Source organism: Gadus macrocephalus, chromosome 19 (assembly GCF_031168955.1).
Source record: "Gadus macrocephalus chromosome 19, ASM3116895v1".
Classification (NCBI taxonomy): Eukaryota; Metazoa; Chordata; class Actinopteri; order Gadiformes; family Gadidae; genus Gadus; species Gadus macrocephalus.
Genome location: NC_082400.1, coordinates 2,973,052 through 2,992,900, shown reverse-complemented (window position 1 = coordinate 2,992,900; position 19,849 = coordinate 2,973,052). Strand labels below are relative to the sequence as shown.

The following is a 19,849-nucleotide window of genomic DNA, read 5'->3' as shown; positions in this document are numbered from 1 at the left end:
TGTGTTTACTGGTTGGTAATTGCCCGCCCCTGGACCGGTGCGTTACACGGTGTTGTAATGGATCAGCTCGGTGAAATCAGGACAGTGGTCTCCCTGGTGGACAGCATCGTTATGATGTATGGGATGTTCTGTGTGCATGTGGGATATGGATGAAGGCTTCCCATATTACGTACGGCCGTACCGATATGCCTTAAATAAGCCAGAGCTAGCATGGTCCTGCGTGACTGAATGAGGCAGGGTGGGGATACCTACCTCCAGTGCACACAAACAGGGAAGACAAATGAACATGGAACATGGAAAACCTGCAAGGTGACAACTTAGGAAAGATTTAGTGTCCATTTTTGTTTTGTAATATGCACGTGTTGTACATTCCCCCCCCCCCCGCCCTAGATTCTGCCTCTTATAAATTCACCCCTCCTGAGTTTTAAATGAAAAAGATTGACCACGTTGTTGTGTTTAAATGTCTAACCCCCCCCCCGCTCCCACCCTTGAGGAGCCCCCGGAGAGCCCGCCTCGCACTCTGTCCCGCGCGCTGGTCTTACCTTTGAATTCGTCGTATATGATTCCAAACAACTGTCTGGCCTCGGGCCCTCCCGAGATCAAGAGCCCCAGAAGCCCTTCAGGGATTAAAGGAATCTGAGGTTTAACACTCTGCTGGAGTCGTCTGCCGGCACCTACGGCACTATTCTACTCACACGCGGCTGAGCCTGTGGGCGCGGTGCTGGGTGTTATGGAGAGGGCAGAGCTAACAGAGGGCCATGGGAAACTAGCAGCTATAAACCACGGGCTCTGTTCTAGCACCAGCTGCTGTCTGCAAACAGGTTAGGCCTTGTAGGTCAAGCTCTAGGAAGCCCACAAGTATTCTAATATAAACTGTCGATAGATAGAAACTGCAGACATAAACAGGTAGATACAGTAGATAGATAGATACTGCAGACATAAACTGGTAGATACTGTAGATAGATAGATACTGCAGATATAAACAGGTAGATACAGCAGATAGATTGATAGATAGATAAATAGATCTAGATTTATGGATAGATAAATAGATACTTCAGATAGATCGATAGAAATAGAAGGATAGAAATAGAAAGATAGATAGGGATGGATATATAAATAAAGATAGATACAGAGAAAGAGATAGATAGTTAGAGATGGGTGGATAGATATATAGATACAAAGATAGCAGCTTATAAGCAGCATTATTACAACAACATTGTATTTCCTCAGAACTATTGAAGGGGAACTACACTACGCTAACCCTAGCAGGCAGCTCCGCTCCTGTGAGTACCTTTCTTCTTCTCCCTCCCCTCCTCCTCCTGGGCGGCGTCCTGCTCCTCACTCCTCCCAGAGGAGCTGTGTGTCGCTCCCGTGTCGCTCCCCTCTCCTCCATGTGTCAGAGGGACAGTAAGCACTGTGAAGGAGCAGGATATCTAACTACACAGCAGAGGGCTTCTCTCTGGCCCCCCCCCCCCCCCCCTGGCCTACAGCCAGGGGACTCTGGGGCACCAGGAGGGGTCAGAGGTCAGCTGACCCCTCTGGGGCACCAGGAGGGGTCAGAGGTCAGCTGACCTTGGTCATCAGCAAGCGGGAGCGGCGAGGAAGAACTAAAGGATTTGTTGATATATATTTATTTAATGTGTCAAAGTTCAACCGTAACAATAAAAGCCATTTGGTGGATGCTTTTGTGCAAAGCGGCAATACCCTGATGGCATCCATTGTAGGCTGTACAAAGCCAGGGTGTGTTGACGGTCCTGATGACCCATCCAATGACTCGTGGGTTACAAACGTGGGCCACAAACGTTCCGCTTTTTAAGTGTGGGCATCAACAACTGTGTGTGTGTGGGTTCAGTGTTGGGATGCCCCCACGTCAAAAGGAAATGGGGACGAATATTGTTTATGAACTAGCATGATGGTGGGCTGTACTATGACCATGTAAAGGTTCATCTAGCCCTGGGCTGTACTATGACCATGTAAAGGTTCATCTAGCCCTGGGCTGTACTATGACCATGTAAAGGTTCATCTAGCCCTGGGCTGTACTATGACCATGTAAAGGTTCATCTAGCCCTGGGCTGTACTATGACCATGTAAAGGTTCATCTAGCATGATGGTGGGCTGTACTATGACCATGTAAAGGTTCATCTAGCCCTGGGCTGTACTATGACCATGTAAAGGTTCATCTAGCATGATGGTGGGCTGTACTATGACCATGTAAAGGTTCATCTAGCCCTGGGCTGTACTATGACCATGTAAAGGTTCATCTAGCCCTGGGCTGTACTATGACCATGTAAAGGTTCATCTAGCACTGGGCTGTACTATGACCATGTAAAGGTTCATCTAGCATGATGGTTGGCTGTACTATGTCCATGTAAAGGTTCATCTAGCATGATGGTTGGCTGTACTATGTCCATGTAAAGGTTCATCTAGCATGATGGTGGGCTGTACTATACACCGTGTAAAGGTTAGTCTCTGTAACCGGTTGTTTCTCCAGCAGCTGGCTCAGGTTCATGAGCTGTTAGTGAAACATAACAGTTACACAACACACAAAGGACTTCACCTTGGGCTTTTTGGTTCCCTACACCTAAAGCACGGCTGGGAGAAATGCCGGTACGGTCGCGGCTTGGCACACCCCTGTCTTGCCTGTGTAAAACCGAGGGGGTATATCCCCCTTCGTCAAGGATCTGGCTTTCTTGGTTCACGGGAGTAGGCGGGACTACGCAAGTAGACCTCTATAGAATAATTTGCATACTCTGAATTTTATAAATGTTTTAAGTCACTAGCATGCAAGAATGAGTAAACTACATCTGAGTGTAGGCTACAAACGCGATTAACTATTTACATATGCCAAAATGCCAAAATATTCTTTATTTTGCTGACCACTTGTTTTTTATCCCGACGAAAGCCTCGTAAGGAAAGTTCCTCTGCGTCTTCATCGTAGATCGCACCTCTTTCCCCATCTTCGCTAAATGCAACTGCATCCCCCTCTCTCACATGGTCAGTAGCACGCGGACTGGAGTTCACCGTCTCTCCAGTTAGAGCTCCTCATGTTGGTATCCTTGCGTCATCAACACTTCTACCCAAGTCCTGCCCCTGGTACTACAATACTGTCTGATCGCATTTACATGAAAATGAAAACCCAAATATGTGTAGGGTTCGAGAGGGTCAATTCGGGTGTGCGAAATCAAGCCGGTATATTACCTCGGTCAGTGTAAACGTTCGGACCATGCCGGGAATAAGGCGGGTATAAGACGGGCATATTTGGCAGTGTTAAAAACGGTTCGTGGCAGTTTGATGCTGAACCACAGCTGATCAGCACTGGGGTTCCTGTGCTGCACACATCTGATGTCCCGTCTAAAGATTCTCAAGGATGTGGCTCCTATTGGCTTTGCATCGTGATCGTGATGACAAACAAAAAGGGTTGCCAAGTATGCAGATGCCTCTTTAAGAATTAAGTTAATCTTGTAGCACAAACAACCTTTCATGTTGAACCATTTTCTGTGTAAGTTCACGGTATCTTCCTCACTGTAACGAGCTCCGTGCACATGCAACATTTATGAGTCGTTTCATTGTTCTCCATCTGAATTTTCTTTTTCTCTCTGTACCATTTTTCCCGAGGGCTTTATGCCATTCTCAGGGTGCTTTGCTCTCTTTAAACCTTGTTCAATTCATAGAATACGGCAGAATATTGTTTTAGTTTAACTCACCGAAATGCAGCAAGGACAATTTCATATCGATGCACTTGTCGATATACATTTTGCAGTAAACAATGTAAATTAATCCCAATAAGGAAAAACAAATGTCCCTCACATGCATCAGGAACGTTATCGTCAGCTGTTCAACAAACTCTCTGCAGCCCTTGACTTTTCCTAAATACTGTTCGCATAACACTGTGGAATGACCAGGGGTCTCATCATCTTGGAGAGAGGCCTACAGAAATTGATTAATGACTTTAGAGAAGAGGATAGCAGGTACATGTAACAGCAGATGTCCGGAAGTCCGTTCAGCTAAATGCTTTCATCTTCCTACCCTTCCCTGCTTAGACACTCGGCTTCAGTTTCACTTTGCTTAACTTCTCCGTTCCACTACAGCCACGGTGTATGAATCAAGAGGCAGCCTCCTTTTAGGCCTCTCTTGGATCAAACTCAAAGCGCCTGGTTTTATGCATCAGCACATTTACACAATCACACAAAGAATAGTGACAGCTCCTGGAGACCAACCCCCCCCCCCCCCCAATCTCTAGTGACCCCCCCAAACTGTGAGGCTCCCTGGCAGCAGAGGGCTGGAGGAGGCGGCCCTCCCCACCTCGTCCCCCTCCTCCTGGTGTCCCCCTCCCGACGCCCTCCAGCTCCGGCCTCCGCAGCAGTGGGAGGGCTACTCTACCAACCAGGGGCTGCTACTGGTAGCAGATCGGCAGAGATCTGCGCAATGCTCTTTAGGGTATACGTGTAGCGCCCCCTCATCCAGACGCCTCCCCACACTCATATCTTCAGTAGTTCTCACAGAGCGAGTGTTGCTGCCAGCTTCCTGAGTCCCCTGTGGAGTTCCCCCCTTCTCCCTCCCTGAGGCTCCCTCCCCCCCCCCCCCCCCCGCCACCCACTTTCTTTCCCCCCACACCCACACTCTATCCCCCCCAACCCCCTTGGCACACACCCACACCCACGCCAACACCGACCCCCCCCCCCCCCCCCCCCCCCCCCCCCCCGGCACACATCTGTTCTCCCGGCACCAGGAACGTCTCAATACCCCCCCCCCCCCCCCCAAACCCCCACTACACGGCTGGCATTGGGCCACTGCTAGCTCTTTATCAAAGTAAGACACCCCACCCATCTCCACACTCCACCCTCTCCTCTCTGGGCCAGCTTCTGGTACCACAAGCATCCCCGTCCCCCCCTCTCTTTCGCTCTTCATCAACTCTCATCCATCACTACCTGAGAAGTGGGTGAGGAAGGTCGTATCAAAGGTATAAAGCATTATTATGATTATTATTATTAGTCAGCTTGTTAGCCCAGGGAGAGGTAGGTGGGGTAGGATGATTGGAATGGCTCCCGGTGTAAATCTTAATCAGCTCACCAGTGTCTTCTCGTCAGACACGAGGTGCCAGAGTATTTGGATTCCCCAATGTTTATTCCCAGTGTTTTATTAGTTGGACAGTGTGTCGCAGTGTGTGTTTGTCTGGGTCCATGAGTTTGTGTGTGTCTGTAATTAAGTGTGTGCTTGTGTGTGTGTGTGGGTGTTTCTGAATGTGTGTATTTTTTTCTGTGGGTGTGCATATGCCTCTAATTGTGCGTCTGTCTCCGCAACCGTGCGTTTGTATGAGTGTGTAACTAGTTGTGTGCATAAATGTGTGCGTTTCTCAGTGTGTCTGTAACTGTTAATGTGTGCTTGTGCGTGTCAGTGTTTTTGTATGTCTCAGTAATCGTTTGTGTGAGTGCGTGTCAGTGTTTGTATATGTTTCAGTAATGGTGTGTGTGTGTGTGCGTGTTAGTGTTTGTGTGTGTGCGTGTCAGCGTTTGTGTATGCGTCAGTAATGGTGTGTGTGTGCGTGTCTCTCTGAAGGAGGACTCTGTGTGTCTGAACCATGAAGAACCACTGTTAAGTGGACCCGTACCCAGCCCCAACCACCCTCCTTGTCTCCTTGTCTCTGTGGAGCCACTCACGTCCACACTCATCCACATTAACTAGATTTCAATGTCACTGGGCCTGATTGAATTAGTTACCTTAGTCGAAATGTTATCTGATACAATGCTGGATAACATTATGGCAGGATGCATAGAACAAGAGCAGGCGATTCAATTAGTTCAGTCGAAATTTTACGAGAGGTAACACATCATGCGAGACATCAAGTTGACTTAAATTGAGATTGATGCTTATTATACCCTACTGTACTACCTCTAGGTTCAGCTATTACACATACTTTATGGCTATTGCAGTCTGTCTACAGTAATCTAGATTTATGGGTGTGGCTTACCCTCTTTCTCTTCCAGCCTTGACTCTGACAGTTTGGTTTCGAGCAAACTTGGAACAGCATTTAGATTGGTCTCTTGTGGGACAGGACGTGTGGACGATTCAGATCGTCCTGGAGGTAGTTTAGTCTCTTCAGCCTGTGGAGAAGGTAGCTCTCCAGAAGCAACCAGGAAAGGTTTGGTCACTAGTTTGACAAGTGGATCCACCAGCTCCGACTCCTGCCTGGTGATTGGCTCTGGGCGTGTAGACTGGCCTGGTCTGGTGGATATGGTGGGATTGTTCTCCTCTGAGGGGATGGGCGGTAAAGATGAGGAAGGACCCCCGACTGTGGGGGGTTGTAGAGGTCCGGGGGACTCTGTCCCAGTGACAGATGAGGTCTGAGATACCGTGGAGGTGCTAGAAGACATAGTCTGTGTCTCTGTGTCGGCTGGGGTCGAGCCCTCCACGCCAACAGCTAGTGTGGAAGACGACCCTGCTACGTCTGAGGCATCGGTGATCGTAGGGAGAGACAAGGGGAACACAATGAGGAAGGAGGAGGCTAGGCCCCGGAATTAGCATACGAGATGCTGCCTCAGATGGTTTGTGCAGAAGAAAATCCCCTGCATTCCCTTTCTCTCTTTCCTGTGTACTGTGTGAGTGGAACACATCCACAAGCACTGCACACACACACACATGCATACAGCGGGTGAGAACCACAATGCAAGTGTGATCTCACACTGCTGAGAGAGGTTAAAGCTGAGGCGCCCATTGTAGCACGGTGTTTTCTATCTTTTTTTACATAATGTCTGTTGAAGGTGTGACTGTTATTGTGTGAATATCCTGGGAAGAGGAAACCTTTCTACAGTTGTATTGTTATGATTCATGTTCAAGTCTTACGAGCTAATTGCATGTATATTATATTTGATGTGGAGGAAAATAAAAAAATTGCTGATTATATTACCAGCAATTGTTCTCAAGATATCCCAGAGACAACTTTGTTGGTTTGTTATATTTATTCAAACCAATTAATAATTGACTATATTTGAGGTTAAAATATTGTCAACCTCCATTTACAATTATAAAAATTTACATTGTGTTTTTATGTGGGTTAAAGTAAAAGTGTATTGTATGAAATTTGTCTGCCTCATTGACCTAAGCTTATGGACCACAATACCATCGTCATTACAAAGATATATCCAACTTTATACTGCATTTAAAGCGCAGAATGAACCCAGGTAAAGTGGGGCCACTGCACACTAGGGGGACACCACTAGGTTTCTAATGGACCTGCAGAGCCAAACAGCTAGGTATGGTTCTAGTACTACTGTCCAGTCAGGGCGGACCCTAAGGGTTCCTTAGTCCTAGTTTAGTCCTTCCTACCTGTAAGGGTTCGAGAACTGAGCTCTGGTTCTCCGCCCCAGGTAGGGGCGCTGGTGTACCGGGCGGACTCTATGCAAAAGGAAAAGAGGTTTGAATCTAAGTATAGTTGAGAGATTTCTGCTTATTTACCCCATGCAGCAGCACTCAGTCGGTGCACTGAAGGGCTGAGCTGAATTATTGCATAATCCTGTGACATGTGCCAGTCTGTCTGCACAGATGGACTGACTAACTGTCCCCTGACACTCACACACACACACACACACACACACACACACACACACACACACACACACACACACACACACACACACACACACACACACACACACACACACACACACACACACACACACACAAACAGGCCCGCGCACACACACACACACACACACACACACACACACACACACACACACACACACACACACACACACACACACACACACACACACACACACACACACACACACACACACACACACACACACACACACACCCACATGCAAACAAACAGGCACGCAGGAAGGATGGCAGGAGGGTGGGGGTGCTGTACTCATTTACTCTCATTTATTCACACTCTAATGCATAGAGAAACATGTCCGCGGCCAAGTACAGACCGACTGACGTAGACAGGCTATGTGGGTCACGCACCCACCCACCCACGCACGTACGTACGAACGCACGAACGCACACACACACATTTGCATCTAATTACATCATTTGCAGGCTGCATATGTATCCAGCATTAATCATTACAAAAAAATAACAATAACAGCAATAATATTCCATAGCAGCTGTCAGTGTGAGCATTGCGATCGGCCATTACTACGACTTGACTTAACAGCAGACTAATGAAGACATCGGTATTCAGGGGGACCCCGGCGCCGCCCCCCTGATGGCACCGAGCTGATTGACAGCATGAACGTATTAATGGGTCACATGATGTCCTGGACATGCTCCCGCCTCGGCGGCGCGGCAGGGATTTAGAGATAGAGGTTTTAAGCGAGGAGGAGAATGAGGCTGAGACATTGTGGCCGTATTAGATATGTGTGGCTTTGATTTCGTATGAACTTCCATTGTGGTGTGTTGCCTGTGTTGTGTATGATTGTGTGCGTGGGTGTGGGTGCACGCAGTTTCTAATCTTCCGTCACTAATTTGATTTGCACATAGTAGTGTGTCTGCATGTATTCTGTTGTATTAAAGGGGTTTAAGCATGCATACGCCCCCCCTCCCTCCCACACACACACTTTTTTGGCGAGAAAAAAAACGGTAGGGGGCACGGTGGGGTCACGTGGCGAGGGATATAACCTCGTGAGGCTTATGTTTTTTTTTTTTTTTTTTTTTTTTTGCCCGTGCCGCTGGCCACGCCCCCATCGACTGGCCCATCTCTCCCCTGGACCAATGGGCTGGGGGCTGGGCGGATCAGAGGCTCACCAGAGGCCGCGCTAATCCCATCTGAGCGTGCGAGGCTCAGTGCACCTGGCCGTGGGAGGGAGATGATGATCCAGCGGCGAGGAAGCATTCCCTCCTCCCCGGCCCCGCCCTGCAGCCATGCCGCTAGTGTCCTCAGCTCACTGCAGCTCTGCTGGTCTCTCGGTTAGGACGGTGCGCCATTAGCACTTAGCTTAGCAACCTCTTTAATGTGTCATGGTCCCTGACCCGTTGAATATCCATAGCACCGGGTGCAAGTCGCTATGTGCTTCAATGGCTTTAGTTGTTTACATTTCTTTGTGAGTAAAGACAATTTGTGTATGATGTCACAGCATCTAGATGCTGTTGTTGTGTTAAGTTGTACACTGTGTGTGTGTGCGAGTGTCTGCTCTCTCTGTATATGTCTGGTGACACTTCAGTGGTGACATTTCAGTGAGACCCAGGAGGAAGATGAGATGATGAGGATGATGCATAGGTTTCACTGAAGTGCACTGAAGAAACAGCAGACAGACAGGAAGCACAGACAGACAGACAGGAAGCACAGACAGACGGGAAGCACAGACAGACAAAAACAAAGCACAGACAGACAGACACAACGCACACATCACACAACTGTAGCTTTGTTTCAGTGTCACGTAAATTAATATTTCAATCAGATATTTCCGAAGAACAACAAATCACTGACTCCCAGCCTTCTCTTAATGTATGCCGACAACAGGACCATAAAGAAATGCTGCGCTGTTCAACAAAACCCCTTAATGCATTTCCGTGTCTAAAAAGCAAAGTGTGATGACATGGCATTGGGTGCTCCCAGCCCCGCCCACCTCCTAAGTGCCTCTCCGCAGGAACACCAGAGGTCCACTGACTGCCAAGATGGCAGGTTTAAATTTAGCATGAGCTTGAGCAACTTCTGAGGACCACTTTACATAGGGCAACTGACAGAATGTATTCTTGTCTGTTCTGCACACGGCTGAAAGTCAGTCAGTCAGAACAAATAACGTCCAACTGTCTGATCGCCTGACGCTCTCACGGTCTGGCCAAGGACTGCCGACGACATTTGAAGTTAATGTCCCTGAGATGCAGCGGCTGTATATGCGGGGACCTGGGGTGACTTGCTTTGTTAATGATGCATGCTGTACAGGCAAGCACAAATACACACAATGGCACAGCAACACATCTTGCCCCACCACACACACAACAGTTCCCCCCCATAACTCGTCACAACTATAAACTACTACACTACGACACTACGTCTATGAACTGGTTAATCATAACTAACCCGCTACTGATTGGCACCTTGTGGAGGTTCCATGGTAGCCGTGGTTGAGCTTTCTCCCTCTGTGTTGGCAGTGGTGGGTATCGATGTGCTTTCTCTTTCACTTTCGTTTTCTGTGTCGTCTTCATTCTCACCTCCAGCCTCCTCCTCAGCTTCAGGGGGTTTAAAAGGGACACTTATGGCTCTACTTCCTCTCCCTTTGGATGAGTATTACAGTTCAAACCGTGGCAATTTTAGACCATAGAAAAAAGGATCTCCATTTGATTTGTGCTAGTCCTTTGTCAATATAACTGACTATAATCAAGCTCCCATTTTGTCTGCTGTTTGGCCTGGTGTTATTGAATCAGCTTTATAGAGAGTAGTGCTTGAAGCAGTGGGACTGGTGCATGGCCAGTCCGGTTGTTGAGTCTCCTGTGTGCGCGGTGCCGGTGGACCATGTGGAGGGAGCAGGCCCGGGCTGTCAGGGTTGATGTAGCCACTTTGCCGATCGTTTCTGTCTAACAGCTCCGAGGCTGAGAGCCTCTCTCCACAGAGAGAATCCTTAATCAAATTCCCTTTTATTCCTGCCTCCCTGAGCTCCTCACCCGGAATCACACTGCATTACAACTCACTAACACATTCCCACATCCTCTTCTTCACTGCCTCTCTCCCTCTCTCTCTCTCTCTCTCTCTCTCTATTTCTCTTTCTACCTATCTTTACCTCCCTCTTTATCTATCTATCTCTCTCTCTCTCTTTTTACCCTTCTCTCCCTATATCTCTCTCTACCTTGGTCTCCATCTCTCTCTCCATCTCCTTCTACCTCTCTCTCTCTCTCTAGCTCTCTCTCTCTCTTTCTACCTCTCTCTCTTGGTTTCTCATCCTCCCCCTCTTGCGTTTCTTCTTCATCTATCTGCAGCACTGTTTCGAGATAAAACAAAAAAGAAAAAGGGCGAATAGTATTGAAGAAAGGCCTGACGCCCTGGTGGACCCAGAGAAGAGGACTGATGGCCACGAACAACATACCGGGCTGACAGAGAAATGAGATGCTACCCATCTATAGGTAGATCCCAGCAGAGGAGGGAATAGAGGAGTCACACACGACGTTACATCGGGAGGAAAGGTAGGAATGTAACTGAAGATGCATCAACAGACAGATGGAAATTAGAGGGGCAATAAAAAGGTTGGAGGAAGAGGATATGAACAACCACATCCTCGGCTTTCCAATGGTTTCTTTTTCTGTACTTACTGGAACCGGATGGGGAACCAGCAATAGCACCTGGAAGGGAGAAAGAGAAGGAAGGGGAGATGAGTATGTGTTTACTCACGCAGTGCCTTAACACCCGACGCTGGATCACTTATCACACTCAGCTGGTGGAGCTGAGAGATGGTGTGGGGTTCTTTCAGAATAAGAGAATCTCTCGGAAGATTCTCAGAGGCTTTGAAGTAGAAACCAAACTGCAAACTTCCATTCCTCTGACTACAGTGAACATGCAGAAAGCTCTGTAGCCCAAAGACTTCTTTATGTTTGGTTTCTAAGCCGTCATTACAGTGAAAAACAATATACACATAACATATATAATTCCTGTTATGAGAGTCATAATGCTTTTGCCCATTATGGAAGACACATATCTTTAGAACATTATAACTTTCAATGTGACCTGTGATGTATAGTGTAATTTAAAATGGAGGCAGGATGTCTGTGGGTTAAGGTATGAGAAACTCTGGACGCAATAAGATCATAGAAGTGCTGACAATGGAACAGAGCAGCAAAACCATTAAGCTGTGTAGTGTGTGCGAGAGAGTGTGTGTCTTTGTGTGTGCATTTGTGTGTTTTTCCCTGTGCATGTAACTGTGTAGGTCTGTGCAAGTGTCGGTGTCTGTAACTCTATAATGTGTAACAGTGAAAGTGTGTGTGTGTGCGTGCCTCTGTGTGAGTTCATGCGTTTGCATATAGTGGGCTGTGATTCACCGAGTGTGAGAGCGAATGTCTGTTTGTTTGAGAGCTGAATCCGAGGGAGTGGCTGGCCTAGATTATTTTTTTATCATAGGAAGCAGCCTATGTTCTCCAAGAGGACTTCCCCCAGCAGCACTCCTGGCACTCTGCAGCTTCTGGTCTCTGGGAGGGAGAAGGACACCACTGACGGCAGCTCAGCTCTCATTCACCTCCTCTGCTTCTAATGACATTGCTCTTCTCTGTAATCTGCACCCTCATTGATTGCTGCTCGTTTTCATTTATTACAATCACTGCATGAAAGGAATGAATGCGCTGAATCAACTCTAGTGTACTTACGAATGGTCCATTTATGAAATAACAGATGTATCTGTAATTTTTATATAATAAGAGGACTGTTATTTTTATATAATACTATGTTAAATTATGTATGGTTATTGGTTAATGATTTTTCAAAAAAGTGCAGTGCTAATCCTATCCACATGAATGCATTTTAAAACAAACTTTGAATTAGTAAATTAGTGAATTTGAGAATTTCAATCAGTGAACATCCGGCTCCGACCGACCCCAGCCAGTGGAGGACAGCCGCCTGCCTCAGCACGGAGCTTAGAGATTCACAAGCCCTGTTGTAGGAGGGAGGGGCCCCTTATTCCCATGGTTACCAGCCTGACTTTGAGATCATTTTTAAAGCTGTTACCGTTGTGGTGAATGACCGCTATAATAGGTGATGGTTGTATGAAATGCGCCACAAAGCGTTGCACTAGACTACAAGTGTCCGAGAAGCTTAACCCTCTCGGCCACACAAACCCATGCTGGCCGGGCGCCAGGAGAAACCCCCTCTGAAAACAGTAAGGAGCTGAGTACAAGGTTGACAAACCAGTTGGTGGAAACCAGCAAGAACATGGCATATATTACTCTGTTGGAAGACATACGCATTACTATATTTAATAAAAGCTGAGAATGATTTGAGTCATACGCACAGGTGTTGGGGGATCCGTTGGGCGCCGGCAGGTAGGAGCCAGCCTTCCAGGACTTGGACTTGGAGCCCTTTTTGCAGCGCTGGCAGTCGGCGCCCGTGGTGTTGTGCTCACACATGCACTGGAGGTTACCGTCCTGGAGCAGGCACTGGGAGGCGTGGAGGTTGCACTTACACCTGCACGACCAGAGAGCACAAACACCTGCGTCAGAAGACCCGTGTCAGGGGCTGTGTGTGTGTGCAGAGCGAGAGACAGATCTTTTTTTGCATGACCTGCACTTTGAGACAGAGGGAGATATTTTTGCACGACCTGCACTGATAAAGAGGTTCGACCATGTTTCTTCAGTGATGCAGTATGTCACCCATGATAAGAATGAGCTGCACATGTTCAAATGTGTGTGGATCACGACGAGTTATGTCAGAAAAGGACAGAAGAACAAAGGCATTCACAAACACACCAGCCTGGATTCCTCTGGAGAGCTCGCTGGGTTAATATGATTGCAATCAAAACACGATTTAGTATAATTGTTTTAATGTGTGACGCACAAATGTGTTGTTTGAAGATGTTATATAAAGATAACAACGAATGCAAAAAAAACTGATGAGTAACAAAAGGTATGCACCTGTGTATAGGAGTGGAAAAACAAGACACAACTAAGCAGAACTGAGAGATCTCAGCTGTACAGACGATGCAGCTCCCTAACGCGGGAGTATAATGCAAAGTCACTGAGCACACTTTGGTAGTTCATATATTTTCTCCAGACCAATGGTTCATCTGTCATTGAAAAATAACGTTCACCATTAAACTTGTGCTGTTTTGTCATAAATATACAAGTACACTTTCAGTCTGAAACTGAGAGTAATAGAGAAAAGGTTCACTGGCATCGCTATTTTCCAGGGACACGGTAAAATGCATGCGGCAGAGAATTTGTAAGAAGATCACATAATTACATGCAAAAATATAATAATAATATAAAAAAATATGTTTGTGTGTGTGTGTGCATAGTCTTAGTCTGAAGTGTGAGTGCTTAATTTTTGCATGCGTAGTGTAAGTATGGTTAGGGTGTGCGCGCAGTTTGTAAGTGTGTGTATGCATAGTGTGTATATAACTACTGTATGCCAAATGTGCTTGTGCGTATGTATGTGTGTGTGTGTGTGGGGGAGTAAGGTGCGTCTTAACATGTCTCGTGTGTGCTTGTTGTATGCATTTTGCATACATGTGTGTTCATATTAAGGGTCATGCATGTCTGTGTGTATGCAGGTGTGTGTGTGTGTGTGTGTGTGTGTGTGTATGTGTGTGTGTGTGTGCATAGTGACTGGTAGCGTTGTGTGTGATGGGGACAGTGACCACCGGGGCCCCTGCTGGCCGGACCCGGGACCTAACGGAGAGATGAGGAGGAAATGAGGATCTCCGGGACCCCTGTCGTCTAGGAATTCAAATTACAGCCTTTTCCAGATGAGCGGCTCCAACCAGTTTGTTCCACTGGAGTGAACAGCAATCCGTCTGCATCAAATATTCAAAGAATGGCCCTGTACGACGCAAAATGACTGCTTCAATCTTCTTTGCTCACACTCCTCTGCGTCCCCCCCCCCCCCCGTTCACCTACGCCTGTTTTTATATATGGCCCCTTCTTTCTTAACTCCCCTTTAACTTATCTTGATTCTCTCGATGTCGTGGGTGTTTTCTCTCCCGTCGGCCCACAATGCAGCGCGTTCTAAAAACAGGGAAAAGGTGAAACCAAAAGCAGCTAGACGGCTCCGTCAGAGTAAGTGATGATGTCTGCTCCTGCTCCTGCTCTCCTCATGCCTATATATACGGCCTGGCTCCTCTTTGATCAGCTCTAGGTGACAGCATGTGCCAGAGATGCGTCCCGCGACAGGCCTTGTTTTCTAGAAGCTTCCTGAAGGCCGCGAGCTGTCCACTTAGCGCGGGGGGGGAATTGAACATCTCTTTTTAAAGCAGTGTGTCTGAGATATATCGAAAGTGTGTGTGAGACAGGTGTCTTGTTAGTAGTGTGTACTTGTGTGTGCAAAGAGTGTGTGCGTGTCTGTGTGTGCGCCCATTTCTTTTTAGTCTGTGTATGCATAGAGTGTTTGCGCAGTGTGTATGTGTGTGTTTTTGTGCACGAGTATATAGTGTATGCATCCGTTTGTGTGGTTGTGTGTACTGCTCGTGTGCGTGCGTGCGTGCGTGTGTGCGTGCGCGGGGGAGTGCTGCGTCTGAGGGCTCCACTGACAGACAGCAGATCCACAAGGTAGAGTAGTTGAGGAGGCGGTGTGACTAATGTCACCGCGCTGACTGACAACGTATCACTGCCTCTCATCCCCCCCCCCCCCCCCCCCCCCGCCGTGCTTCTCCGCTACAAAGTGGGTGTACACGGCTCGACAACAGGATCTAACTTGTGTAGTTGAAAATCAATACTCAAAAGAAAAGTGATTTTCTTGTCATGCGTCGATGCCTAGTCTGCGTTTTTTGTTTTCTCCCCGCCGCTGCCTTAATGGCTTCGGCCCTGGCGGGAGGAAATGGCCTTCCTCAAGTCAATTAGGGCGGTGTTATCGGGCAGACATTAGGGTCTAAGTGAGGAGCTGCTTCTGCATCAGTTTAACATGCGGTAGCGCTACGGCCCTCATCGCTCATACTGCACCTTACCGCGCTCTCTCACCGCTCTCATGTTAACACCAGCTACACATACAACACTCACTCAGAGAAGTGCGCTTATCATCCGTGAACCCTTCGTATCTCTTTAAAGACCTCTTTGAATTGCACATTGTACATGGAGATATTGTGCATGGAGATATTTGACGTTGACATGGACAGTGGATGTGAGGCTCTCCTTCTAGTCCAGCCTACAGTCCCTGCTCCGGCTCGTCTCCATGGCGGCGGCTCGACCTCAGCCTCCCAGCAGCACACAGCTCCTTCAGCTCTGCCTCAACCCTCTCCGCATCACTGGCCTGACACTCAGGGCTTCTCCAGTGAGTGCCCGGGCGCCGCCTCCCTGTGTGTGTGTGTGTGTGTGTGTGTGTGTGTGTGTGTGTGTGTGTGTGTGTGTGTGTGTGTGTGTGTGTGTGTGTGTCTCGCTCTCTCTCTCTGTACCCATTCGCTTCCATTCCTTCTTCTTTCTCACACTGATTCTCCGTTTTTGTAAATGCTTTATTTCAATCTTTTCATTGCCTTATCCTATCTCCTCTCTCTCTCTCTCTCTCTCTCTCATCTCCTCTCTCTCTTCTCTCCTCTCTCTCTCTCCTCTCTCTCTCTCTCTCTCTCTCTCTCTCTCTCTCTCTCTCTCTCTCTCTCTCTCTCTCTCTCTCTCTCTCTCACTCTCTCTCTCTCTCTCTCTCTCTCTCTCACCCTGTTCCTTTGACTGGGACTTCTGCCTTTTCCTCCCTCACTTTGGCCTCTGCACACACAAATAATCCATTCGGGCCATTCAGATGTTACAGTTTTTCTCAATCGTAAAAACGTTTTCTGAAACTATAGCAAGATTTGTCAAAACTCTAAACACAAACCTGAGAAGAGTTAATACATTTGTCAAAACTACACAAATTCTTCTCAAAATTGTTTTTTTCCACCAAACAGTAAACACAGCTTTCAAATGAATATCTCTTAGAGAGCATCAATTACACACTGGTGTGATCAATTCAAAACATTTCCATCAAACTACTATTTACATGTTTTTGCTTTATGAGGCCATGTTACATATTCCAATGTATAAAATTGTTTAGAAATAGCTTTATTTTTTAAAGTTGCAATTAGGTGGTACATAAATACTGTTTCCATATTGTAATACAATACTGTGAATATATCGTATAAATATTGCATTGACACAATCGTATCAGAATAGGATACAATGCGTATTTATCCATCCCATGAGCTCCAATGGCTAAACTCACAATCCCAGCTTCCCAGAGTCATACTGTACACCTATAGTTGATGCTGCAACATTGTTCTGACATTACACCAAAGCTACCTATTTTGGTAAATTACAGTACAGTAATTGCACTGATAAGAAAAATGAAAAACACTACAGTAAGAACATTTTTAGACTGTCTTTCAGGGGATGTAATGATGAAATCAGTGCAAGTACAAGTACAAAAAGGTAACAAAGCAAATATATATTTTTTTACTGTAATACAGTAAAATGTTCAGCTGAGCTGACTGCATCAAAAGCTTTTCGTCGGCCAACAAAAATAAAAAAAAGAATATAAATGAGGTGAAACAGATCTACATGTAAATCAGTATGCATCCCGCCTCCAATCCTGATCAGGCCAAAGGACCATATCTACAACACAGTAGAGCTCACCGAGTCCTCTTTTATGCTCTGACACATGAATGAAGTGTTTTGCCAGTTGAGTTTGAACCGGGAGGGAGAGGTTTGGATTATTGGTAATTAGTTGTTGCGTTTTGAAGTCCAATGTGATCCAGGTGAACCAAGTGTGCTAAATTATGAGATTTGTGCTTAGAGTTTAACAAAATTTGAAAACAGTGGAATTATGCTTAGAGTTTAGCTGTCTGGAGTCTTGTAGCTGATACATGAGCTTCGAGTTTTCAGAATTGTGTGCATCGTTCAATTTTGTGTGTGTATACAATCGAGAAAAACATGGCCGCCATGTCTCTACCTCTACTGCAAAGTCATCAAAGTAACGAGACACAGCAGCTCTTAGTGGGAGGAACCTGAAGGAAGACAGGACAGCTGGGAGCCTGCTATGTGTGTATGTGTGTGTGTGTGTGTGTGTGTGTGTGTGTGTGTGTGTGTGTGTGTGTGTGTGCATCTGTGACTGTGCAATAATGGCCACTGTATTGATTAAGGCCCCGTCCACACGAAGCCGAAACGGGCGAAACCGTTACGGTTTCGATCTATCCGGTTTCGAAGTATCTCCGTAAAGACGAAGCCAAGCGAAACCGGATAGATCTGTAGAAACGCTGTAGTAAACATTCCAGGCCCATAAGGGGCGCTGCTTCTGGTACACAAATCCAGAAGAAGAAGAGGCGAGCATGCGCATAAAGGCTGCCCCCCGAACCACTAACAACACAAACAAACAGCTCTTCTACGATGGCGAACTAGATTCTCAATAAATAATGGCTTAGCAACCCAACAAGGGACATGATATGCTGCAGAACGATTACAAGCTTGTAGTCCGCCATCATCTTTTTTGTTGTGATTTCTGAGACTCCGCGGCTAGGAGGTCGAGGGGTGGGGCGATGATGTCATGGTTTGCGGTTTCAGTCGGTTTCAGGCGTCCACACGAAACCAAAACGAAACCGGATAGATTTGAAACCACCTCCGAGGGTGGTTTCAGAAGTTTGCGGTTTCGGTCAGCGGATTCGCCGGCTTCGTGTGGACGGAAGGCCGAACCGTACAAGACCTTTGCGGTTTCGCCATGAAATCGGCTTCGTGTGGACGGGGCCTCAGTAATATCCGTAGCCTGCCCACACAGAGGCTCATATATAGTCCTGTCCCACCTCTTATGATCCAGTTGACCTAAACCAACCAGTATTCAGTCTGTCCGTCCATCCTAATGAGAGAGGGCCTGTGTCTGATTGAATGTTTGTCCCTCTGCTGGCTGTAGCCCGTAGACTCTATTTAATGATCTCAGGACCGCACACTTTAGACAGTGGAACACGACAGCAGTAGAGGCGGCAATTAAAGGGATAAATATAAGGGAGATAAACAAACATCAAGGGGAGTCATGTGGCGCCCACGTCTGAGAAGGCAGCTGGAAGCGACAGTTACCAGCCTTTATTTATCTGTCTCAGCAAGCTCAAGTGTTCCCTATCCTCTCTCTCCTCCCTCCCTCTCTCTCTCCCCTCTCCCTCCCTCCCTCTTTCCCTCTCTCTCTCTCCCCCTCTCTCTTTCTCTCCCTCCCTCCCTCTCTCTCTCTCTCTCCCCTCTCCCTCCCTCCATCTCTCCCTCTCCCCCTCTCTCTCCCTCCCTCCCTCTCCCTCTCCCCCTCTCTCTCTCTCCCCCTCTCACTCCCGTCTCCCTCCCCCTCTCTCTCCCCTCTCCCTCCCTCTCTCTCTCCCCTCTCCCCCTCTCTCTCCCCTCTCCCTCCCTATCCATCCAGCTATCTCTCCATCTTCCTGCAGCCCTCTCAGATCTTGTTTTCTTCTCGACTCCTCTGGCTCCAAACCTCCGCCCCTCTGTTCCATTCTTCGTCAATACCCCTCCCCCCATCCCCCACCTAAAAACTGACCCCTAAACGTCCCATCGCTCCTATCTGTCTGCTCACCCTCGCACTATTCGATTACCCCAATCCAACCCCTTGCAACTCCAGCTTTCAACACCCCCCCCTGCCCTGGTTTCCTTGCAGTCTCCATTCCATCCCTTCTTCTCCTCTGCCACCACAGTGCACCGCTGACCACACCATGTGGTGGGGAGTCAATCGGTCTTGGGGTGAACGGAGGGTGGTCTCAGCTGGGCAGGGGAGTTGAGGATAAGGAGGTTGGCGGAGGCGTGAGAAAAAGAGAGAGGGAGAGAGAGAGAGAGGATGAGAAGACCGGTGAGTTGAGCTGAAGGGGGAGGTGGCTGATTACAGTTGCTTGGCCATACATGGTGGGGGAGATGGAGCTGAAGGAGAAGGAGGAGGTAGAGGAGAAGGGAGAGGAGGTTGAGGATGATAAGGAAGAGCAAGGTTGAAGTGAAGATGTATGAAGCTGATGATGATGGAGGTGGATGTGTAGGAGGAAGAGGAGGAGATGGTGGATCATATGGAGGAGGAGGAAGGAGGAGGAAGAGTAGGAGGATTAGGAGGGGCAGAATGATGATGTTGTAGAGTGGTAGGTGGAGAGGGGCTATTAGGCAAAGGAGGGGTTCCCATCGACACGCTGCAACTGCGATGACGGCTGCATCGATGCATCTCACACCCAGCGGGGGGGGGGGTCTCCTTGCTTGGTGGGTTCGATCCATTCAGTCAGTA

General features: G+C 47.6%; 3 protein-coding genes across 3 annotated transcripts in view; all 3 read right to left on the bottom strand.

Moving 5' to 3' along the window:
* The window catches only part of st6galnac6 (ST6 (alpha-N-acetyl-neuraminyl-2,3-beta-galactosyl-1,3)-N-acetylgalactosaminide alpha-2,6-sialyltransferase 6), a 139,850-nt gene that overhangs the window by 45,118 nt on the left and 74,883 nt on the right, over nt 1–19,849 (bottom strand). The window lies entirely within an intron of this gene.
* Nucleotides 1–19,849, bottom strand: part of ntng2b (netrin g2b) — a 41,194-nt gene that overhangs the window by 6,787 nt on the left and 14,558 nt on the right. The window contains exons 3-4 of the mRNA XM_060039058.1: nt 12,939–13,111; nt 11,254–11,283 (exon numbers count right to left, since the gene is read on the bottom strand). Coding sequence (XP_059895041.1) covers nt 11,254–11,283; nt 12,939–13,111 — 203 coding nt within the window. The remainder of the gene's footprint in view (nt 1–11,253; nt 11,284–12,938; nt 13,112–19,849) is intronic.
* Nucleotides 549–11,236, bottom strand: LOC132447283 (uncharacterized). Its single transcript, XM_060037846.1, has 4 exons — nt 10,048–11,236; nt 7,324–7,392; nt 5,969–6,445; nt 549–1,414 (listed from the first exon to the last, which is right to left on the bottom strand). Exons 1-4 carry the CDS (start codon nt 10,061–10,063, stop codon nt 1,263–1,265), a joined length of 714 nt encoding a protein of 237 aa, XP_059893829.1. The 5' UTR covers nt 10,064–11,236; the 3' UTR covers nt 549–1,262.

Bases quoted from the DNA above. Each gene is read 5' to 3' on its own strand.
- LOC132447283 (XM_060037846.1), bottom strand. The intron at 6,446-7,323 runs GTAGGAAGGACT...CCGATGCCTCAG, and splicing joins CAGTTCTCGAACCCTTACAG to ACGTAGCAGGGTCGTCTTCC. The intron at 1,415-5,968 runs GTAAGCCACACC...GCTCCTTCACAG, and splicing joins AAGGCTGGAAGAGAAAGAGG to TGCTTACTGTCCCTCTGACA.